The sequence below is a fragment of the Podarcis filfolensis genome (assembly GCF_964270895.1).
Source record: "Podarcis filfolensis genome assembly, chromosome: 3".
Lineage (NCBI taxonomy): Eukaryota > Metazoa > Chordata > Lepidosauria > Squamata > Lacertidae > Podarcis > Podarcis filfolensis.
This window is the reverse complement of record NC_139606.1, coordinates 107,062,139-107,085,053: the sequence shown is the minus strand read 5'-3', so window position 1 is coordinate 107,085,053 and position 22,915 is coordinate 107,062,139. Positions and strand designations below refer to the sequence as shown.

General features: G+C 47.3%; 1 protein-coding gene and 1 long non-coding RNA gene across 3 annotated transcripts in view; one reads left to right on the top strand and one right to left on the bottom strand.

Annotated features, from left to right (window-relative positions):
• The window catches only part of LOC310758824, a 52,420-nt gene that overhangs the window by 2,654 nt on the left and 26,851 nt on the right, over window positions 1-22,915 (top strand). The window lies entirely within an intron of this gene.
• FOXN2 (forkhead box N2) overlaps window positions 1-22,915 on the bottom strand; it is a 53,974-nt gene that overhangs the window by 13,984 nt on the left and 17,075 nt on the right. For both annotated transcript variants that reach the window (XM_083605383.1, XM_083605382.1), the window contains exons 2-4: window positions 15,517-16,067; window positions 5,132-5,253; window positions 471-535 (exon numbers count right to left, since the gene is read on the bottom strand). In XM_083605383.1, coding sequence (XP_083461509.1) covers window positions 471-535; window positions 5,132-5,253; window positions 15,517-16,053 — 724 coding nt within the window. In that variant the 5' untranslated portion in view covers window positions 16,054-16,067. The remainder of the gene's footprint in view (window positions 1-470; window positions 536-5,131; window positions 5,254-15,516; window positions 16,068-22,915) is intronic.

Here is a 22,915-nt window from a genome sequence, read left to right as displayed (position 1 = left end):
TGACTGTTGAAAGTTGTAAAGAGCTGCTTTAAAATGGATAGTGCAGATGAGACCTTAGACTGGTCCAAGAAACTAGAATTGAAAATGTCAAGAGAGAAGACTTTTAACAGAACTTCCGGAAACAACCAAGCCGAGTTCAGATGCTGCAACTAAACCACATCTACAGGTTTAGGCCATGGTTTGGGATGCAAACTGATACGTTTGTGATGGCCACAGGTTGCGTGATTTGTGATCCAGTACGAATGTTGTGGCCAAATTATAGTTTGGCCATTGTGAACAGCCTTTGGGTTTGTGCGTTTCTGCCTCTCCCCATGTGCTCAAATCCCCAAGCCAGGAAGTGCAGGAAGGAATTTGTTGTTCATGATGACCAAACCATAATTTGGCCACAACATGTATACCAGGCCACAGACTGCGTCTATAAAGCCACCCAAAGGAGAGCTAAAAGATGGACAATGGATAGCACAACTTACCTTTGATAGATCGACCCTGATTCTGTTTCAAAACTGAGGTTAAGTAGTGAGGAGAAGGTGAACCACTGGAAGAGAGGAGAAAGAAGGTTTAGAGACTGTGCTGAACCAAGAAAGAATTCACTTAGTCTAGCCATATTTGCCCCTTCAATGATTTCAAAATGGCAGGATCTCTCCTGTACCAGAAGTGATGTCAACAAGGACTGCTGGCCTGGTGTAAGTTTTAAACCTGGTGTACTACAGAGCTGACCTAATCTGTGATGTGGGTGATCTGGAGAAGATTTGAGTTGGGAGGTTTCCCTATGCAAATCCCTAGGGTGCCTTGCCGCCGAACATTTTCTGATGTCCCGGAAAGTGATCTAACAGGTTTCTTTTGCGGGCATTTAGTTAACAAAGTCAAAAACTGCTTAGCTTGCCTATTATATTATATCTGCAACTGGCATTTTTGCTACTGAACTCAAGAAAACAGAAATAAAGGGACTGCATCTAAACCCACTGCCACATTTGACAGCTTGCCACAGACTGAGAGCCTATTCAGACTTACTTTTCAAAGACGTGAAACTAATAAGTTGTGGAAGGGAGCTTATATCTAAACACTGACAGTGTGAGCAAGACGGAGGTGTCTGAAAACACACCTCTATCATAATTGCTTGCTCATCAGGAGATTGACTGCAAATCCCTTTGAGAAGACACTTGATTAAAAACCCTGGCTGGCCGCTGTGGAATGTGTGAAACAGTCCCCATTTGGCCTATCAGACCATTTCCCCCAAACCACACCCAGCTGTAGCACACCTGATGCCCTATATGTGTGGGGCAGGCAGAGGCACAGTTGGTGCAGAAAACAGGATCAAACCTCCTGCCCATCAACTAGTGCACAGGGATTTCAATCACACTTGGTGGGACCTGTTGAGCACCTGATATCATATCAGATGATTGACAAGTGAGTTGTCCTGCCCATCTGTCAGAACTAGCTGGTGGGGTGTTGGGATATAAAGATCTGGCCTGCCAGACCAAAACGTTTCTGCACCATTGGGGACAGAGTTCAGTGATGGGCAATACTCTGGCTGCAGAATGTCTTGGGTTCCAACCCTGGCATCTCCTGTTACACGTGATGTGAAAAAACTTCTGCCTAAGATCACGAAGTGCCACTTCCAGTGAGATAATACTGGGCTACTTGGGCAAATAGTTTGAAGTGGTCTAAGGCAACTTACTACGTTCCTGGATTCCACCTTCAGGTTTCCATAATCCTGAGGACTAGAACCTCCGTTAATGAGTAACCGTTTTGTGCTTTTTATCCTGATCCTGCGTCCTCGTGCCCTGCCATTTCTTTCTCAGAAACAGAGTTTCCCTTGGCATTTCTTCCTGTCTTGTTTTAAACCCCAGTCTCTAGATCTGGCTTTACTCCAGGGCCGCAAACACTGAGCTCCAGCACAGGCCTTGCAAATCCTGTTCTAAAGTGTGTGGGAAGTGTTCTCAAGCCAAACACCACCACATATTTTTAAAGCCGTCTTTGTAAAGAATGCTCTCTCTCTCTCCTCTCTCTCTCTCTCTCTCTCTCTCTCTCTCTGTGTGTGTGTGTGTGTGTGTGTGTGTTCCTTTAAAGATGATTTTCCCTAAGTGAGTTGGAGAATAAAGTCTGAAACAAGCATCTGTTAACAGGAGCCCTCCTGGCGAGAATTTCTACTGCGCTCTGGTCTATTTTGGGAAAAGGGGACTGGAAGTCATGCGTCCTTCCTGCAGTGGTGCACATAATCTACCTCAGGGACAACACTGCAGAACTTTTAGCTGCCCTGATGATTTTAAAAGGACCTCGTCTCCTCAGCAGCAGTATTTGTTAACCTAATGAAGGGCAGCCAGTTTGACACGACAGAACAGCAAATCTGCCAATTTCAGTTCCCCATGTTTCTACAGCAGTGTAGAATTTTCTTTTTAAAGTCCTTGTGAAAATTCATCCACATTTTTAGGGCAAATTTCTCCTAACACAAACATTTTCATATGCAATTTTACCACTAACATACACATTTTTGCAAAGCAATTTTCCTTCAGGTAATGCATCTTTTGCATGTTGTTTTCATTTTTAGCCCAGCCTATGCATTTTTGTAAACACTGTTTGGCCCTGCAAAATTCAGAGAAGTGCCAATTTTGAAGGATGGCCATGTTTCGGATTGTTGTCTTGTTTAAAAAGCTACAAGTTACATATGCGAACTGTTTCACATGCGAATTGAATCGAGTTTCTCCTCCATCCCCACCTGACATTCTGTCTGTAACAGGAAGTCTGTCTTGGGCCCTGGAATATCCAAACAAAAACTGGCAAGACATCTTCTAGTTATGACACTACCGTTCACATTCAAAACACAGGCTGCAGTCCTGCAGCCATGTTTGAGTGGAAAGCCTGGCCACAGTCGCTCATGCATAGGTTACTTCAAGGCTGGATTAATGCAATGCGCTCTCTGTGGGCCCTCCTTTGTGCCTGATCCGGAATCTGCAGTTAGTGCAGAAAGCTGCAGCACAACTGCAAAGAGGAGTGAGATCTTGTCAGCATTTAACACCTGTGGCCCACCAACTTCAGTCTACTTGCAACCAGTCAACGGGAGGCTCTTCTCAAGCGACTGTTGTCCTCTCTGCCTTCCACTCTACCAATCCCAAAGGGTCCAGCCACCCTTGGGAGCTACCAAGCTCCGATCTCTGTGCTCCTACATATGCAATGCTTCTGGCAGAAAGAAAAACAAAAGCAAAGCACATCAGCTGTTTTTCAGTTCATGCCAGACATGGATACAGGCTTGACTTTTTGTTGTTAAGGGACTCCCAAAATTTCATTTCAGCCTTGGCACTTTGCCAGGAAGGCCTTTCCATCTTGGTCAGGTTAAAGATTTCTCCTAAAGTTGATTAGTTGTGTCGATTTTTAGAGCGCATCTAACTCTTTCGTTAATTGGGCAGAGCGTCAGTTTTGCGTAAAACACCAATTGATATTTTCTCCGTTGGATTCGTTGCTGGAATGGATTTCTCCTCACTGCACGTCATCAAGGGGCAGCCTTGGCTGAAAGGCATTCCTGTGTTTGCAGCGGGCAAACTGTTTCTACCGTAGGCTGGCGGTGGTGACCTGGGCTAAGAGCCAGCTATGAGCTCCATTTTCTCCCACCACAAGTTCATTTGCTTTCTATCAGGCACAGTTGGCTCATCTTCTAAACTGGGAGCATAAATACCCCCAATCTCTCCCACGCAAAAAAACAAGTTCTGCATAACCCAAATGCGATCAGAAAATTAATTTTAGCTTGCAACTACAATCTTCAAAACACTTACTTGGAAGCAAGCCTAGTTAAAATCTATACGATCTCTTTATCAGAGGCAGCCAACATGGAGGTCTTCAGGTGTTGATAGTCTCCAGCTCCCACCAACTCCGGCCAATGTGCCCTGTTGGTCAGGGATGATGGAAGGTGCAATTCAGCAACATCTGAAGACCACCATGTTGGCTACTCTTGATCTTTATAATTTGTTCTCAGTTCCTTAGTTTTAGGTTTTGTGGTGAGCCTTCAGAGCTGACCGGGAGGGGATGAGCTGCAGAAAGTGGGGGGAGGAGAAGGAATTGCCAAAAATGGCTTCCTACCCATTCTGCTCCTGTATGCTTTCTATCAGAGAAGGGATATCAAATGCAAACTGCCCATAACATTTAATCAAGACGTTCCACTGGGATATAGATTCCAGTAAGTCTCTCTCAGCTAACACAAACATTCAGCTGTTGCTGTTGTTTTTTTAAAAAGATGCTTCCTATATTCAAGCAGAATATCAAGGATAATCCAAAGAAGGTGGTCAACATGTGAAGCTATCTTAGACTGAGCTAAGTCTTATTTTCTCTGTGTGTGTGTTTCTCATTTTTTCTAGTCCTAAGCTTCTTCATATGTCTTCATATGTTCAAATCAGTTTGCACTTTTTTAAAAATAGAAGAGTCCTCATGAAAATTCATCAGTGTTTCAGTGCAACGTTTCTCCCATTTTATATAGATATAATTTTTGCCTGATATACACCTCTTCTTTTTTTACTATTTTCTCTAATATGTGTGCTTGGACGCTCTTCCCATCAATACGTTAATATTCCAGCAGACACACTTTACCCCAGTATAAGCATTTTTGTACACATTTCAGAGGTTGGATGGTCATCTGTTTTAGTTGATATTCCTGCCTCGTAGGGGGTTGGACTAAATGACCCTCAGGGTCCCTTCCCACTCTACAATTCTATGGCTCTGCTTGCCTGGAGAAATGCACCGCAAAATTCACAGAAGTGCCAATTTTGAAGGGTGGCTGTGTTTCGCTTCATGCCTTGTTTCACAAAGGGCAGACTGCGCAAGTTCGCCGTTCAATGAGAACTGAATCGAATCTCTCCTCTGCTCCTACTCAGAGCCATCCCACCATTGCCTGATCTTGGCTGGCAATGGCTTTGCAGGGCTACAATGTTTGGAGAAGGGTGTGGGAGTCTGGAGATGAACTAGGACCTTCTCAACACTAAGCTATGGCTGACTTTTCTAGACTTACCAAAACCAAAACTAATGTTCTATTTTTTTCAAAAAAAATGTATCACCACCTGCGGACAACACTGATCTAGACGGAAATCTGCATTCCACCAACCACCCGTCCCAGATTGCACTGTGTTTAGAGCAACAAGAGTCCTACCTCAGTGGTGATGCTGGTGGGGTATAAAAAAAGGCAGAGGGGAAAGGCTGCTTCTTCAGGGCTTGTATTAGGTTCGGTTTATATTCTGGGTCCACACACCACAAAGAACCTTTTCCATTCACCTAGGAAACAACAAAAGCACCTGTGCTTATTACAAAGGACTTCTCCCATTTTGTGTAAGCCGTTTCAGAGGACAGAACCACCACTTCCACAACCGACTCATTCCAGGATACCTCCTGCAGGGAAACGGTCCTAAGGCAGCAGCATATCCAGTTTGCAAATGTGTGATGATGAACTGCCAATTTGGTACTTGAGAGACTCTGGGTCGTAGATGAAATATGCTCACGGCAGGCTGGAGACTGCTGAGACAGACTTGCAGCCCAAGCCTGACAAATTGCAGTTCAAAGTCTGTGCACCATTCCGTACATCAAGCTTCCTCAACTAAGGGGGGCTCCCAATGTTCAGGACCACAACTCCCATCAGCCCTAGCTAGGAGGCAGTGTTAGAAACTCAGGTATCTCAGGTATATCAACAAATGGCACCTTAAACCTGGGTTATGGTTGCCACAATGGAATGTCCAGGCATCTCTTTTTTCCTGTGGAATTTGCAATTTTATATATATACCGTATATACTCGTGTATAAGCCGATTTTTTCAGCACATTTTTAATGCTGAAAAAGCCCCCCTCGGCTTATACTCGACTGAGGGTCCCTTTCGGGCTGCTCCTTCCTCCTCCTCCACCTTTGCCGCTGTTGGCGGCGGCAGAGGAGAAACGAGCAGCCTAAAAGCGGCAATTTCGGGCTGCTTGTTCTTCCTCAGTCACTGCCGCCACCAACCTCTGCCTCTCGGCAGCACCCTAGGTAGGCAGGGGGATGGGAGGGGCTGGGGGGGGAGAGAGAAGCCCCCTCTGCCACACTCCGGCCCACCAGGAGGTTTGTGGTGTGGTGAACCGGCTTATACTCGAGTCAATAAGTTTTCCCAGTTTTTTGTGGTAAAATTAGGTGCCTCGGCTTATATTCGGGTTGGCTTATACTCGAGTATATACGGGTATATCATTTCTATGCCGCTTTATATTTTAAAGAAAAAAATCTCAAAGCAGTTTACAACACATTAAAACATCAAATAATACAATCCAGAATAAAACAAATACAAGCTTCAAGGAAAACAATTCAGATCCTTCTCTAGGTGACATTTTCCTTTCCCCATATTTACTTACCTACTTAATTTATAGAGCTGCCCCATAGCAGCACTGACTCTAGGAAGCCAGTGTGGTGTAGCGGTTGGAATGTCAGACTAGGACAGGCATAGGCAAACTCCGGCCCTCCAGATGTTTGGGACTACAATTCCCATCATCCCTAGCTAACAGGACCAGTGGTCAGGGATGATGAGAATTGTAGTCCCAAACATCTAGAGGGCCAGAGTTTGCCTATGCCTAGACTAGGACTTGGGAGATCAAATCCCCACTCAGTCATGAAGCTCATTAGGTGACCTTGGGCCAGTCGCAGCCTCTTAACCTGCCTCACAGGGTTGTTGTAGGGATTAACTGAGGAGGGGTGTGTGTGAATCGTACTCCTTGGAAAAAAGGTGGGCTATAAATGCAATTGAACGCCGAAGAATTGATGCTTTTGAATTACGGTACTGGAGGAGACTCTTGAGAGTCCCATGGACTGCAAGAAGATCAAACCTATCCATTCTGAAGGAAATCAGCCCTGAGTGCTCACTGGAAGGACAGATCCTGAAGCTGAGGCTCCAATACTTTGGCCACCTCATGAGAAGAGAAGACTCCCTGGAAAAGACCCTGATGTTGGGAAAGATGGAGGGCACAAGGAGAAGGGGCGACAGAGGACGAGATGGTTGGACATTGTTCTCGAAATTACCAGCATGAGTTTGACCAAACTGCAGGAGGCAGTGGAAGACAGGAGTGCCTGGCGTGCTCTGGTCCATGGGGGCACGAAGAGTCGGAGACGACTAAACAACAACAATAAATGCAATAAATAAGCTCTTCTTCTTACCTGCTCCAGCCAGATGGAGATGCCAGTCACCAACCTGGCATTCAGAGATCTCCACATGGTAGCAACTGGACCTGCGCCAGTAGCAAAATGCGCTTGGTCACCTGTCTAATTTCTAACACTGCTAGGGGGTTATAGTCCAGCAATGTTTGGAGGGTACCAGGTTGAGCAAGGCTGCCATTCATCCACACACCAAGATTCTACCTAATCTTCTGCAGCATCACAGCCATCCTATGTACTTAATGGGGCCAATGCGCAGGTTAACCTTTTAAAACATGGCGGCTACTCACTTCCAAGCACTTAAGATGGGTTTTTTGAACAGCTTCTGCCTGTTACCCACCACACTGGAGGGGGAAAAAAATATCAACCTTACGCAGTGCCCTGGGACCAAGTCGGTTCTTCAGAAAGGCACAGGTGCTGCCCTCCATTGTCCCTTCAGGGACAGGTGCTGCCCTCCAGGTGTTTTTCTGGCTATGCTGGCAGGGTCTGAGGAAAGCTGCAGTCTCAACATCTTCACAGCACCAGATGTTGGGAAATAAGTGCTTGTTTGCAAACTCCATCCCCAGCCCCTACCCCAAACACTTTTCCATCAGATCCAGGAAGCAAGTTGGAAAAGCGGGAGGAGAAGGGTCAAGCTGCCAGCTGAGAGAACATCTCTCTCGACAGATCGATGGAAAACCTTATATGTTTCATGACATCCCAAACATCCTACTCAACACCTGCCACAGTATCAAGGCATGAAACCATCAGCAATCCTGATTCAAACCCTAAGAAACACGGCTGTTTTGAATACAGTTTGATTTTACAGCAACAGAGGAACCACAACGTTGCCTCTCGCCAAGCTGGGCAGCTGGTCCCTCTATATCAGTGTTGTCTACACCTGGTGTGGAGAACCTCAAGCTCTCCAGATCTCTCCACCAGGCTCTCAGCACCCTCCCCAAATTACATACCATATTTTTTGCCCCATAGGGCGCACCGGCCCATAGGGCGCACCTAGATTCTTTGGGGGGGAAAGAAAGAAAGAAATTATTATTTCCCCCCCAGGCGTGGGGCTGGGGCGGGGGAAGTCCGAGCTTCCCCCGACCCCAGGGCCCAGAACAGGCTGCTATCCGCAAGCCTAGGGAGCCCGGCGGGAAGTCGCGCCGGGCTCCCTAGGGTTGCGGAGAGCTGCAAGAAGCTCGGGGTGCGCTCTTCAGCGCGCCCCAGGCTTCGGAATGCAGGCAGCTCTGCGCAACCCTTGGGAGACTGGCGCGCCTTCGCGCCGGTCTCCCAAGGGTTGCGCAGAGCTTCCTGAAGCCTGGAGAGCGAGAGGGGTCGGTGTGCACCGACCCCTCTCGCTCTCCAGGCTTCAGTGAAAGCCTGCATTTGCCCCATAGGACGCACACACATTTCCCCTTCATTTTTGGAGGGGAAAAAGTGCGTCCTATAGGGCAAAAAATACGGTACCCCCTCCAACCACCGCCCTCGCCAGAGCTGCTTTGCACCCTCTTCAAAAGCTTTTGACTGGCTGGAATGTGGCCTTGAACAGAGGTTGGACAGCCATCTGTCATGGATGCTCCTGCATTGCAAGGGGTTGGAGTAGATGACCCCTGGGGTCCCTTCCAATTCTATAAGTCTATGAAAGCCTCTTGATCTCCAGGATGGAAAACAGAGAAGGTGTAGAAACTAGCCTGCGTCATGGACATCCCTTGCTGCACCTGCTTTTGCACCTGGTCCTGCCCACCATGGGCATGAACTCCGCTGCCCCAAAGCCAGGATAAACGACAATTCTAGCTTCTGTAACAGCAGGCTCTAAAATAAATTATCTGATAAGTTTGGCATAGAATTTGCCTTCTCTCACACACACACTCCCGCAAACCCTTGTTAGAACACCATGTGCTTAACAGACATCCTAAACACAGAAAATAGAAAGCAGCAGGCCTGCTGAACTTTTCCATGGGTGGGCTTCAGTACACGGAGAAAGCCGTGCTCTGCCCTTGTTCCCAGACAACCTAAAATCAGGCAAAAATATGGCAACTCCACAGGGAGACAGTGGCCCAAATGCTGGTTTTGCAGGAAGTTGTTCTGGCTGGTTTGCTGCTTATAGGTGGGGTCTGCAACGATGTGTTGCAGCATGCAGTGCTCCTGTTCAGGGTTCCAGCAGGGTTCCACCCCTTTCCCCAAGAGACATGCCTCATTCTGTGTGCACCAGAAAAATACCAGGGGGTATTTTCCCCCCTACGTAAAACAATGGTAGTTATGAGTGACTTTAAAGAGGATAGGACAAACTCATGGAAGCTAAGGCTATCAATGGCCTCCAGCCACGATGGCTGTGCTCCTCCCACCACTGTTGGGGGATCGTGACCCTGAACACAATTGCTGGGCATCAGAAGTGGGGAGATGGCTGTTGCCCCAGGTCTTGCTTGTGGGTTTCCCATAGGCACCTAGTTGGCCACTGTGAGAACAGGATATTGGATGAGATGGGCCTTTGACCTGATTGAGTGGGGCTTTTCGTATGACGATTCAGGAACCAAATAAATATCTGAACCAAGCTTTAATCCCCATGACGATGTTCAAGGCCGCAAGATAAGACATTTTAGGCTTGCCTGAGGCAGCAGCCTCCTCCTTTCTTTTTACACAGGGGTAGAGCAACTATTTTATTCCGAACTTTAAAATGGAAAGCGTAATGCTGGTGGTCAACAAAAGAGGTTTAAAGACTCTCTCAAGGCAAATCTAAAAAAATGTAGTAGAAACACCGACAATTGGGAAACACTGGCCTGCAAGCGCTCCAGTTGGAGAACAGCCTTTGCCAAAGGTGTCATGGGCTTTGAAGATCCTCAAACTCAGGATGAAACGGAGAAACGTGCTAAGAGGAAGGCACGCTTGGCAAATCCACACCGTGATCAAATCCTGCCCGAAAACCTATGTCCCCACTGTGGAAGGATGTGTGGATCCAGAATTGGCCTCCACAATCACTTACGGACTCACCATTAATGGAAGACAGTTTTACTCAGCTATGAGTGATGAAGAAGGAGAAGAGGGAGAAGGAGAGAGGTTTACGTGCGTAACTCAACCATTCTGCTTCAAAGCGCCTGCTGGAAGCAAACCATCGCTGAAAAACTAAGAAGTGTTGAAAGCAGTAATGGATACAATTAATAGCGTAATTTCTTAATAGCAGGTTTGCTTGCATTTCTAATGGTATCTCATTTGGAAAGGCCGTGTGGAAAAGGGTGCTATGGGCTTCTTTCTCTTCAGGCAACGAATTAACTTAACGGAGCCTGTTTCAAAATAACAACCATTCGTTCCATTTGCATCTCGATCTTTCGTCTGGGTGCTTGAGGCAGCTCTTATTTATTTAATTAACTGCATCTGCATCCCAAATTTCTTCTCCAAGGAGCTCAAAGTAGTGTCCATGGTGCTTCCACACCTCCTTTAAATCCTGAAACAACCCTTAAAAATGGAAAAAGATGAAGTCCCAACGAAAGAAGAATGGTGAACAAAGATGATTGAATATACTGAGATGGCTAGACTTAACTGTGATAAATAAAGAACAGAATGAAAAAAAAATTCTTGAAGAATGGAAATATTTTCAAAAAATATCATGGTTATGCAGGATTTAAAGTATAGCAGCTGATAGTGGTTGTTTAATCATTTATGATTAACATATGTAATGGCTAAAATGTAAGTAATATAGCAGCTTTCTAAGGTACGAAAAGAACAAAACGGAAGGGTGGGTGGGAAGTCAACTAATATGAGATACATGTTCTGATGGTTGTTTAAAAGAATTTATAAAGTTTGAAAAGCTAATTTAAAAATGGTCTTTTTAAAAAATAATCCCTGAAACAACCCCATGTGCTCAGTTCGGCTGAGAGGCAGTGACTGGGGCCTATGGCCATCTAGTGAGCTCCATGGATTTGAACCCTGGTCTACAAGGTCCTAGTCTAACCCTGTAACCACTACCCAACACTGGCCAGCATCCGTACTATGCAATGGGAGTTTCAGCACCTGGTGAGCACCAGGTTGCCTACCTTGGGATCAGTGGCAGATAATATGGCTTGCTTGTGGAAGATCCCAGGTTCAGACCCTGGGGTATTCAGGTTTTAGGTGGCTGGCTACGAAAGGCTACCACCTAAGACCCAATCCTACTTGGTATGGAAGGCAACTTCATCTCCTGAAAGTATTATAGCTTTATCCGATCGTTCTGGCCAGTCACTTGAGTTCATCATCACCAGAGGTGAAGCTGAAATCACTCCCCTGAATGTACTTCTTAGAACTCAGCTATTTGTTGCTGGACCGCAGCTCCCACAATTGCTAACTATTGGCCATGCTGGTGGGGGCTTATGGGAGTTCAACAACCTCCGGAGGACCGTAGGCTCGCTACCCCTGCTATAAAGGATCTCGCAGGTCAGCTCCTTGCCTAGGTTATCAGAAATAAGTCAGTCTACTTTCAGTGGCCGTTATTTCTAAATACGCTTGGAAATAGCAGCCTTTGTCTTGAAGGTAACACCTGTGTGTTACAAGGGAAGCTGACTTTGCAGAAGCTGCGATCCCAATCCCAAAATGTGATGCTTTGTCCGAGCAGACATTTTTGTAGCAGTGATGAGAATATAAACAGGGAGAAAACCTTCATGTTGACAAGATGAACTCCAAGGACCCTTCAGCTTCTAAAAAGTCTATGATTTTGAACAAGGCAGGCAGGCTGCACACGTCAGCTAGCTAAATAAGGTGAACTGCAGAAACACACTGCATTGGGAAGTTCCCGAGTCGCCCCTAGCATCTTCACATTGCCAAAAACAGAAAATAAAACCAACTTTCTTTTTCTTAAAGTGAGCATTCCTTGAACATCTGTCATACCCTGCCTCCATTCCATGGGAAAGCAAAATAAGCAGGTTTTGCATCACTTGCACTATTTATTACTGGTCTTTTACAAATCATAGTTCCAAACATGCAAAGACAGGCTTGGCAATTTTTAACCTGGAAGCCAATAGCAGTTCTCACCAGCTCCCAGAGTAGCAGTGGAAGGAGAGGGAGCAATAAATAGGCTTGCTTTTAAGTTCAGATCTTGACCACTTTTGCACTCCTATGTCCACACTTCTTTCTGCATGAGAGCTCAATGGGCCAGTGGTGGTAATAATAATAATAATAATAATAATAATAATAATAATAATAATAATACCCTGCTGTCTGACTGGGTTGCCCCAGCCACACTGGTAGGGCACATGCTCAATCTATAGCATAGAGAGGGAACTCCTGCCTTAAATACTGAAGAGGTAGGCAATACTGAGCTAGACAGACCAATGGCCTGGCTCGTAGAAGGCAGCTTTCTATCTGCAGTTACGTTTGACCTGAAAACTGGGTCCAATTTAGCAGAAGCCCGGCCCTCAGGTGAGAAACACACCCTGCTCCAGACAGCTACCCTGGCTATATAACAAAGCCGAGTTGTGTTATTTCAGCAGATCTGATCTGCGCACGTATCCTGTTTCCATTGCATAAGCAGATCCTCTCCAAAACCGGTTTTGCAGAGCAACTTAGAAAGCAGCAGTGTTCTTCCCCTTTGATACTCCTGAGTTCGGGTTGCATCAACACGCACACACGTGTGCCTTGTATGTGCCTTTGTGCTTAAGCTTAAAATAAAAAAAAGACGGAGGAAAGAGAGGTTCCTCCCTCCCCCCCTCCTGCCCGCCCCCACCCCCAGCAAATGGCACACCACCGGATCAGCAGGAACACAACCTCTGCATCGTGGCGGCGGCAGCCTCTCGCAAGCCAGCCAAGCAAGAGGAAATGCTGCCATGGCAACACAAACCAGGCTGCTATTTGAGCCCATACTTCACACGCTAAGCTGTCTCTACCCACCCGCCCCGCCCCCCCGCAAACAGCACAACTTTCAAATAACTAATCTCTTCCACTTTAGGAAGCGGGGCTGACGCAACATGCAATTTCCAGCTGTTCTGAAACAACCACATCCTTCCCCAGGGCGCACAGGCTCTGAAAGGTACACCCAAAAGAGCTGGCAAAAGCCTGAGTCACCTGGGCAGGTACCAAAGCAAGGAAAACAGCAAGAGTGGGCAAGCAGGGCACCGATATTAACTTCTGCGGCATGTCTTACGCTCGCGTGTAATTATTACTGAGTCATCAGTGTTCAGAAAGGGAGGAAGAGGGTGCTTGTCCACTCCCTTGGTTACCAATACACAGACGCAGACATTGACGGCACCCGTTCCAATGATCTCAATTTACTAGAGACAGTCTTGTATCCTGCTACCTGCCACAGGCAGTGTTAGACACTGAGATATGAGAGCTAGAAGATAAATGGCATCTTCATCCTAGGTTATGGTCGCAACAATGGAATGTCTAGGCATGTTTTCTTTAACAACAAGAATACAGTGCTGAAAATGAATGAACTGCATCTAAAACATGTTCATTTTTCACAGGGTCTAGTCCTTCCCCTGCCCACCCCCCTAATATTCTTAAGAGGGTCTCTTCTCCAGTCTTCAGAGAGAAGCTGGAAATCTTCAGAGAGTAGCTGGAGGCAGAAAAAGGTCCTCCTTTCCTTCCACTCTGCAGTTTTAATTTGAAATCTTAGGTGCAGAGCTCAGAAACGGCTCTGTGATGGCCTGGGACTCAGGCTCGGACTCGGAACCAGAGGAGTCTCAGTCTGCACCGTATCCTTTGCCTAAGGCATCATCTGAACCAAGTCTGGAATCTGATCCTGAAACGTCCCAGTCTGCACAGGTTCCCTTGCAACAAACACCAGCTGGGCCAAGTCAGGGGCCTGAGCCTGCCCTGGGTCCAGATGCGGGGATTACCTCGTTGCCCTCTGCTGGGCAATCACTTACAGCTGCTCCACTACCGGTTGGGTCAGGGGAGGCTGAGGCGGCCTCTGGGTCTAACAACCCACCGACGTCTCCTGAGATGCAGAGACTAAGGTCTGAGAGAAGGAGAGACCTGAGTACTCGCAGGAGGAGTGCTCGCCTTCGGGCAAGACAGGGAGGTGAGTCACTGGGGGATCAGGACCGGCCATTACCCTGACAAAGATAAAAGGCTGTCGGACGCCACCCCATGTTGCAGGAGCAACATTGCTGTATGCCAGACCCTGCCTGAGATCCTGTACCTGTCCTTGCGTGGTTTCCTGCCTTGTGTCCTGCCTTGACCCTGTCGGACTGTCTCCTAGTGGAACCTTCGGATTCTGGACCAGACCTGGGCCGCAGTTCTCGGGTTACCCCCGGGCCCAGCACAGGCTCGCGCTAATGAAATTCCATGTCGCAAAATGTGCCTAGAACAATGGGAGCTTCGAACACTGGCTGCAGGTAAGTTATCTTCCTTGCACAATGCTCTTGCCCATTCATGGACAGACCTATGAGGGTCTGCATACGCCAACAAACTCTTCCAAAGTGGAGTTTCTTTTTCTTCCCCTGAACTGCAAGATCCTTCCTTGAAACAAGGATACCTAGCAGGAAAAGGTCCTCCTCACGCCCTATCTACGACAACACTCTTCCCCAACTTGATGCTATTGCGCTCCAAGCTCCGACCAGCCCCCAGCCAGCACAGCCAATGATCAGGAATGATGGGAGTTGTAGCCCAGAGACATCGAGAGGGCCCCATACTGAGGAAGGCTGTGCTATAAAGACTCCATCTGTTTCTGGGGAGCAAGACGAGCCTGAGTTTTGCTCCTAATACTGCAGCTACAAACTCTGGAGAGGCGGGCAAAGTTAGGTGGAAGCCCAGTTTGTTTTTAATTCTACTGATTTGTTTTCAATTTTACCATGGCAAACTAAAAAAAAAAAAAGTTGCAAAAACAGACCAAATAAAACTATTGTTGCACGTTGCTAATAAATACTGAGATTCTGAAGCATCTCCCTACCCAGTGCCTCTCAGCCTCCTAGCTCTCATCCAGGGTCCCAAGCAAACTAAGATGACCCAACGAAGTCACACAACAAAGAGGATTCCTGGAACCCACTGACATCAGCCTAGTCCTAGGTGGCTAGGGTGCTAGATGGGTGCCCAGAGGAAGTGATGGGTGGGCCAGATGTGGACCAACAAGCTGAAACCATATTCTGAAAAGACAGAGGTGTTACATGTTCTAAGTTCTCCAGCCCAGGAGGTGGGAAGAAGGCCTGGTCAGGATGGGGCTGCACACCCCTAGAAGGAAAGTGTCAGTCTTTTTGGACAGCGTCAAAATACTCTTTGTTGGTTTGACTGCAGGGAACTGAACAGGGCTACCCCCTCTCAAAATTGTAGGGCAGCAAAGACATGGTTTGTGTTTGTGTGTTCCAACAAAACATCTGAATCAAAGGAAGTTCCACCATATTTTCCCTTAAACCAACAAGCAAAGCAAACTGGTTACGGTTTTTGTTTTTTAAAAAAAGAACAAAAGGAAGAGCAAAAAGCGCCCAGTTCTCACCTTGCCGTGGCTTCTCTCCACCTTCCGGAAACACTTGTTCAAGGAAAGATTATGCCGGACCGAGTTCTTCCAGCCAGTGGGGGCCGTGGCAAAATACGGGAAGCGCTCCAGGATCCAGCTGTAGATTTCTTTCACCGGCAAGCTCTTATTGGGCGAATGCTCTATCGCCATATAGATGAGGAGACTAAAGGAATAGGGGGGCTTCGATGTGGCAGATTTCTTCTCGGGGTTGGAGTAGCAGGAAGAAGGGTAGGATGGCACACTGTCGCCCTCGATGTCGTACAGGGGGCTAACCACCGGAAGACCCTCACTTCCGAGGCTGAAGTTTGTTAGGAGGTTCGTGCTTTCGTGAAGCCAGTTCAAGTTTGTGAGCTCGTCGTCGGCCAGTTCGCTATCCACGGCCGTGGCCTTCGGCCGAGCCGCATCCACCGCCTCCGGCAAGCTCCCCATTCTTTGGATGTGCCGCAGCCCCGCGGATTTCTCTGCCCCCGGCGTTTCAGCTTTCTTGTCCGGAGTCATTCCAGTTACTGGACCCATTTAATCTTGTTGGCCTAGAAACAGGGGGAAAAAGCTTTTATAGAAGCGTAAGGACAGCCCGCTGGATCAGGCCAGGGGCCCACCTGGTCCAGCATTCTGAACGCAGGATCCAAGCACAGGAATTAATAGAATCAGAGAATTGGAGGCGACCCTGAGGATCATATAGTCCAACCACCCGCAATGCCCCTGTCCCCATACAGGGATTGAACCTGCAACCTTGGCGTTATCTCTGCTCTCCTGTGGTTTCCAGCAACTGGCATTCAGAAACATACAATGGAGACAGAGTATAGCCATCATGGTTTGAAGTAGAAAGCTGCCTTATAGATGAACGAAACTATTGGTCCGCCCAGCTGAGTATTATTTACAGCAGCACCAGGGGTCTGGGAGTGAACCTCAGGCCCAGGGGTTGATTGCGGCCCTCTTGGCCTCTCCATCTGGCCCTCAGGACTCTCCCATCGTCACACTAACCCTGTTTTGTAGCCTCCTTTCTACCTGGGCTGGAACATGTCCTTGATCTCTTATAAGGCCTCTTGCTTGGAGGACAGAGAAGGATCTGATAGGGTGCGCAGAAACTAGCCCACTGTACAAGGTAGGAAATTACATCCCATGCTTTGCCCATTTTTGCGTCTAATTCGCCTGACCACTGCTATGCGGTCCCCAGAAGGATGCCCAGAAGGGAATGCAGTCCTCAGGCTGAGTCGGGTTCCTCAACCCTAGTTGAAAGTAACTGGAAACAGGTCTCCAAGTGCCATGGACTGGCTGGATGAAGGCACCTGTCAGGGAACTTTCATGGGAAGAAGGCTCAGAGCCAGGGGACTGGATGACCATGAGCGTTCAGAGGGAGAAGAGAGAGCAGGCTGGGAGGAGGTGGTGTCGGAAGCTGAAGAGGCAACAGGCTTTAGTGAGCAGGAAGAGGCCGTGGCAGAGAGCAGTTCAGACTCCGACTCGGAGGCTGAAGAGGAGGCTAGCCAAAAGGCAGAGTGGAGACAGGCTGCTGAAGAATCCAGGGAGTCTCCTTCTTTGAGCAGCTCCCCTCCCCCTGGTTTCCCATAACATGGAGAGAAATTAAACAGGCAGAGCAGAGGATGACTGTGTGCAGACACGGCCTGAGACTGCGTGGGAAAGGCCCTGGAGAGGTGGAGGCCTAGTGACTACCGGGAAGGTGGGGACCTTCAGTCCTCGCAACTGCTTAATCGGGACAAGACCTGGGAAGAGTTGCTGAGACCACTAGGCCAGAGCTGTGGATTGTTCCCTTGAACAAAGAGATAACTCCACTGGCCTGGAGTGATGCATTGCTTTGTTGCTGACCTACGCCTGACTCCGGCCCTGACACCAAGGTTTCAGGGAGGAGTCTTGAACCCAGAACCTCCTGTGTGCAGAGAGCACTGAGCTACGGCCCTTTTCCTGAGAGGACGGCTCCATGCTTTTTGGAGAATTAAAGTGCATAATAAACTACCAACCTGAAATTTAATATTTTTTTATTATAGCGGTGGGTGCATAGGAGATACTGTTAGGGCCATCTTTGCTCGGCTCCTTTCCACCCACCCACCCCTCGACTCGCTTATTGGCAACTGTGTATTCATTTGCCTGCAGGCGCCATTAAGAGGAACAAGTCCTTTGCCATCCTTTCTGTCCCTCGTATTAATATTTGATACGATGTGTCGTAAACTGTTGCTCTCATAAACAGTATTAAAACCGTGGGTTGCTCTTAACCATCCCCCTTTGGCGGTGTGGCTGAATCAGAGATGCCATTTCCCACTGGGGGGCATTTTCATGGCAAAAGCTCAATGTGAGCTCTTTTGAGCTCATTGGAAGGCAGGAATATACAGAAAGTGTGGTATTGGCTGGCCTGCCATTTCTGAAGGAAATGCAATTTTGGGGGGCTCATTGGCAACACACTGACTACTATGGCACTGGCAGGTAAAGATGGACATCATGGGTTGGGCTTTTTTTAATAAAACAAAAGAGGAGGGCAAAATTCCAAGAGCTCTCGCTTTGTTTGCTATGTATTCAAGCTCTGGGAAAGAAAAACTCCTGCAAATCTGCAGTAGGATTGGAAATGAAACGGAGGAGGAAGAAGCGTTCACCTAGCTGTGGAAGGCACTGACTGGATAGCATCCATGACGTCACAGACACACAAATATCCAGAGCCATTTTGCGCTTGCAGGTGAATAATCCACTATAACGACTTCTGCTTCAAATTAACCACTTAAGTATTAAAACAGATAAAAATATGATTAACAATTAAAACATCAACACACACACACACATTTAAAACTCAACAGGCCAAGAAGCTATGTAGTTTGAGGTGGAGAGTCATCAGTCACCAACGGTGCTTGTGGAACCGCAATTATGTGCAGCATCCACCAATGCTGAAGATTTGGGAATGGGTAACATTTAGACACACGCTGCCATGAAAACGAAGTTTCTCTGCTGCAAGAGAAATTCTCTCCACTTCCAGTATTCTTCATGTCCTGAAGTCGGAAGACGCCTCCAAGATGGTTGGATCGCTAGCAACCACAAAGTAACAACCAGGCAATTACTGCATTAAAAATGTCAACTAGCAAGGCCCAAATAAAGCTGAACCTTCAATATTGTTCAGACCCATCAAGGATGACTTGCCTTGCCTACACCAAATTATTCTGTAAGCACGGGGACAGATTGCTGCTCCCTGGAGAGATATAAGCTCCCCGATATACAAGCTCTCTCTAAATTAAAATATTTCATAAAAAGGTTTACCACCAATGTGTTAAACTTTTAAATTATGGTCCAAACACATATACACATAGGAAAAAAATACCTTTTTTTTTTTTACTATTTCCTGCAACTACTTTAATTAAATTCTGCATCAAAAACCACTTAAGCATTTGGTAAGCTATAAAGCAGCAGAATTTATATTCTCTGTGCATATATAAAAAGAAACCTGTCTTCATTTCACAGTGGGAACCCACAGCCATATCAGTGTGAATCAAACAGAGTTATGACATCTAATCAAGGCAAGGTTTCTATAGCAATGGCAAAGCGATTTCTTCAGACCTGGCTAACAGGCAGCTGATACGCAAACAGAGCACGCAATGCCATTACATGCCTTATATCTTGGGCATCCACAAAACAAAACTGAAAGCCTGAGAGGTACATTGATGTTTACTTTTATTTCATTTTTTTAAAAGATGGGGAACCGAGCTGAGGGTACAGGCAACTTTCCCAAAACCACCCATAACCCACAACTCTTTGCAATGCAGAAATGGAGGCTGTACAACTCGCAATCGCTTCTCCATAGGACTGAGAGAACTGCCCGAAAAGCATAGGTACCGTGTTTTTCGCCCTATAGGACACACTTTTTCCCCTCCAAAAATGAAGGGGAAATGTGTGTGCGTCCTATGGGGCGAATGCAGGCTTTCGCTGAAGCCTGGAGAGCGAGAGGCATCGGTGCGCACCGACCCCTCTCGCTCTCCAGGCTTCAGGAAGCTCTCTGCAAGCCTTGGGAGCCCGGCGCGACTTCCCGCCGGGCTCCCAAGGCTTGCGGACAGCAGCCTGCAGCCCAAAACCCGGGGAGCGCAGCGGAGCGTGCCCCGGGCTTTGGGCACATATCCGCAAGCCTGGGGAGCCCGGCGGGAGTTCCCGCGGGCTCCCAAGGCTTGCGGATAGCAGCCTGTTCTGGGGGCTGGGGTCGGGGGAAGCTCGGGCTTCCCCCGCCCCAGCCCCGCGCCTGCGGGGGCAATATTTTTTTTTCTTTATTCCCCCCCCCAAAAAAAATCTAGGTGCGCCCTATGGGCCGGTGTGCCCTATAGGGCGAAAAATACAGTACGTATGCAAGGGGGGTGGGCTGCAGTATGAATGGGTGGAAATAGCATTCCCCTACTTTCTCGAGCAGGATCTTGCATTAGATCTCAGTTCCTCCATGAGCAGGAGGAGCCCGTCCATTCATAAAAGGGACACTTTGGGACAACCCATTGTCCCAAACATCCAGAAATAACACATGGCACAACATCATCACCCCCATATGCTGTTAAGGACTTGCATAGAATCTTGTTAAATATTAAAGAGTATTTCACACACACTTCAGAAACACATACTGCAGATTTGGGCGGCGGTGGGGGGAGGTAGATACACTGAGATTAAGAAATAGCAGCCCAGTTAAAACATCTTATTCCAATTTTCTCAACAGCCTTTGTACATTCTGCCCCACAAGTGTGGGTTCCCAACTCATTCCCAGGTTGCCCTACCCATGGTTTGCCATGATGCAAGGCCATTAAACGCTAGACCATGGTCTGAAGAGGGTTGATGAACCCTAGTTCGGAGATTGGCTAACTTAGCTGGCACAAACCTCCATACTATGGTTTGCAAACCTGCCTCAAACCATGACGTGAGTTGGTACTGACAATAGCTTTCCTGGTAGGACAACATGGTAAACTGTGGCTGGAGCACTTGGGAAAGGATGTGAGCTTCTATGTCACATTTCCAAGCTAAACCATAGGATCATATGAAGCTAATTTAGAATGGGCAAGATGATGTGCCTACCTAGCCCTGCTCGAAGCCAGTACCCTCCAGATGTTGTTGGATTAAAACTCTCGTCAGCCCCAACCAACATAACCCCTCTGAGATATCAGGCTGAGAGAGGTAGATCAAGTCCTTCCCTTATATAGAGACAGTGTCTGGGGAAACTCAGCCAGATGGGAAGGGTATAAATAATAAATCAATAATAATAGTTGTTGCTATTATTATGAAAAGAAAAACTGTTAACATACTAATTTTTAGCACACTCCAAGAGATTTATCATGTATTTGTGCATGCTTGCTAGGGGAAGTCACCTGAAGTCAGGTGTTTGGAACTGCCCAGGCGGATGGATATCAAACCCGTTTACAGTGGTACCTTGGGTTAAGAACTTAATTCGTTCTGGAGGTCCATTTTTAACCTGAAATTGTTCTTAACCTGAGGTACCACTCTAGCTAATGGGGCCTCCCGCTGCCACCACGCCACAATTTCTGTTCTCATCCTGAAGCAAAGTTCTTAACCTGAGGTACTATTTCTGGGTTAATGGTGTCTGTAACTTGAAGCGTCTGTAACCTGAAGCGTCTGTAACCTGAGGTACCATTGTACTGAGCTGCAAATTTATTTTATGGATAAAATCTCACTGTGGAATTTCTCCCCAATGGGGAAAAAAAATTCCCACTGCACAAGACGGCTCTAAGTACTGGGACCCTCACACATCCTTGTAAAATCAGCCAGCAAGCGTGTTGGATAAAGAGGGGATAACTGAAGCATGAGAACTCGCAGCATTCCTAAATAGAGTTGTGTTCTGGCTTCCTGCTTGTTCAGCACTGCACGTTCCAATCGGCCTCTGAACGGCTGGACTGCGGCCTCATTACGCCAGAACTTAAACCTTTGGCATTTAATACCAGAGTGCATTATGTTGCAATGCTCTTTAGGGTGTGTAACTGCATGAGAGTGTAGGTGGGGGCAGGGAATAAGGAGGCAGAGGAGGGTTATTCCTAGACTTGTCATTATGATCTGACATCCCATAAAACCTGTTTTGCCTCCTGGGCAAAAGAGAGAGGAAGTCTGCGGAAAAACAGACACGACTATTTTACGCTGCTGAACAGCATTCAACCTCCGTGTCATAGTTGGACATGCCCATCCCCTTGTCCCCTGCTTCTGAGTACCAGTGGCTCAAAATCACAGGAGCAGAGAGAATTCTTGTGCTCGAATCCTGCTAATGCGTTTTCCACAGGTATCTTGCTGGCCACTGTGAGAATGGGATGCTGGACTAGATGGGTCATTGCCCGGATCCTGCAGGCTCTTTCTATGTTCATGTTAGATGGTATCTGCAGTAAACCCTCACCTGCAGAGCACAGTGATGGATTGGATATCAGTGTCAGAAACACAAGAGATCTAATCTAATTGCCAAATGGCACATTAAACCTAGGTTACGGTTGCCACAATGGAATGTCTAGGCGACTTTTTCCTCCACAATGAAGTTTGTTGTTAGTATTAGTATTCATTTCATTTCTATGCCGCTTTATATTTTATAGAACAAATCTCAACACATTAAAACATCAAACAGAACAATCCAGAATAAAACAAATTCAAGCTTCCAGGGAAAATATTTCAGATCCTTCTCTAAGGGGCATTTTGCACCCAGAGATCTCCACATGGTTGCAATTGGACCCGTGCAAACACACCTGGCAACTGTCTAATTTCTAACACTGTTGGGTATGTGAGACAATTTTTCCTGTGAGACAATCCTTCCTGCGTGATATTACCAACAGATTTACCGTATTTTTCGCCCTATAGGACGCACCGTCCCATAAGGCACACCTAGTTTTTTTGGGGGGGGAAATAAAGGGGGGGAATTATTTTTCCCCCAGCCTGAGCTTCCCCCGACCCCAGCCCCCAGAACAGGCAACTCTCCGCAAGCCGTGGGAGCCCGGCGCCGGACTCCCACGGCTTGCGGAGAGCTGCGCAAAGCTCGAAGCCTGGGCGCGCTGAGCTCAGCGCGCGCAGGCTTCAGCATGCAGGCAACTCTCCGCAAAGCCTGGAGAGCGAGAGGGGTCAGTGCGCACCGACCCCTCTCGCTCTCCAGGCTTCAGCGAAAGCCTGCATTCGCCCCATAGGACGCACACACATTTCCCCTTCATTTTTGGAGGGGGAAAAGTGCATCCTATAGGGCGAAAAATACGGTACTCACTCAATTCATAGACCCACTCAATTCATGAACATGATTAAGTTTGCTCCATTCTTTTCAATGGGTCGACTCAAAAGTATAACTCGGTGGAATACAACACTTTCGAAACAGACTTTTCTTCCATGAACTTCTCTAAATTTCCTTTAAAGCAGTTGGGCAAACAGGATCACAGTATTT